This window comes from Apis dorsata, unplaced genomic scaffold (assembly GCF_000469605.1).
Source record: "Apis dorsata unplaced genomic scaffold, Apis dorsata 1.3 scaffold_486, whole genome shotgun sequence".
Classification (NCBI taxonomy): domain Eukaryota; kingdom Metazoa; phylum Arthropoda; class Insecta; order Hymenoptera; family Apidae; genus Apis; species Apis dorsata.
Window position 1 is genome coordinate 1,048,271 of NW_006263721.1, and position 1,602 is coordinate 1,049,872.

General features: G+C 15.1%; 1 protein-coding gene across 1 annotated transcript in view; it reads left to right on the forward strand.

Moving 5' to 3' along the window:
• LOC102677018 (FERM domain-containing protein 5) overlaps positions 1 to 1,602 on the forward strand; it is a 65,811-nt gene that overhangs the window by 41,184 nt on the left and 23,025 nt on the right. Inside the window, 1 exon segment of the mRNA XM_006620193.2 lies at positions 943 to 969. Coding sequence (XP_006620256.1) covers positions 943 to 969 — 27 coding nt within the window.

The window sequence follows — 1,602 nt, forward strand, 5'->3', positions numbered from 1 at the left end:
AATATATTATATTATATGTATATCATTATTGATTAATAATTATCATACTTAATTAGATAATTTTTATTTATATAAATGTATATAATTATTTATTTAAATAATGATTTTCTAACCGATTATTATGCTGATTACCAATTAGTGATAAGTATACACGTATAATCAGACAGATTATAAAAGTACAAAATAATATATATATGAGATATATAGTGATTTAAAAAAGATCAATATGTATTCCATGAATTGAGAATCTAAATTCAAAAGAAAAATAATTCAAAAAAACGCAAAATTATAAAAAATTTAAAATAAAAAAAGAAAATTCAAAATTATAAAAAATGTAGAATACGATATGTTATTTAATTAAAAAAATATTTTTAATCAAAACTTGGATTTTATAAACAATAATTAATTGATATAATTAATATATATAAAAAAATTTTAAACAAAAATAAATCCAAGTAGTTATAATGAAATTGTAACTGTTAAAACGAAGATAAGTTTTAACTTAAATTAATTTTTAACTTAAATTTGGTTGAAATTAATTCGAATATCAAAAGTTTTTCATAAAATACATACAATATTCATTTTCGGGAAATAAAATATCGCTATAATATAATTAAATATATATTATAAGAAAAAACTGAATAATTTTATCAATATATTAAATTATGAATTAAAAAAATCATGTATATTATGTCTCTTGATTTATTTGTTTGTAAAATAATAGATTTTTTACTTTTTTTAAATTTTTTTTTTATTTAATTCATTAAGGATCAAATAATAGAAATAGTGCAATTTTATGATAATTTATCATTTAAAATAAATATAAATATTGATAAGGAAATTTTTTAATCAGTAATTGTCATAAGATACATTTTTTGAGAATCTTGGATTTTTAGAATAGTGAAATTTTTTAAAACGTTATAAAACGAAACGAATAATAAGAAACGAACTTTATTTTGATCACAATGTTATAAATAATTCATATTTTTAATTTTGTAAAATTATTAATTTTAACTGAATTCTAGTTGAAAAAATAAATTGTAATGTAAATTATAATATAAACAATTTGCAAATGATATGATGTATTAAGTCTTAATGAGTTGATTTTATGTTTAAATACTACATTTGATATGATATGTATATAAATGTAAGAATGTTTATGAATTATAAGATATCAATATCTTCAATGATTTAGTACATATCTACATTTAAATTTTCAAATATAATGTATGTAGATAGATATGTATATGTTTCTTGTAATGAAAAAAATATATAAATGAAAAATTATGAAAAAATATTAGAAATTAGAAAAAAATATGAAAAATTGAATATAGAATCTTTCAAATACATAAAGAATTAATTATAATATAGAATATAACAGTATTAAAAATGAAGTTTTTAGTATGAAAAACTAAATTTTTATCAAATAAAATTTTTATTAGAAATAGTAATAAAATAGTAATAAAATAAATAATATAAAGTACTAAAATTGTAATAATAATAATAAAATCATTAAAATTATATTATTAACGAGAAAGATACGAAATATATGAAAAATAAAAAGCTAGTAAATGTTTTACTTTCACACATAGAATTATATAT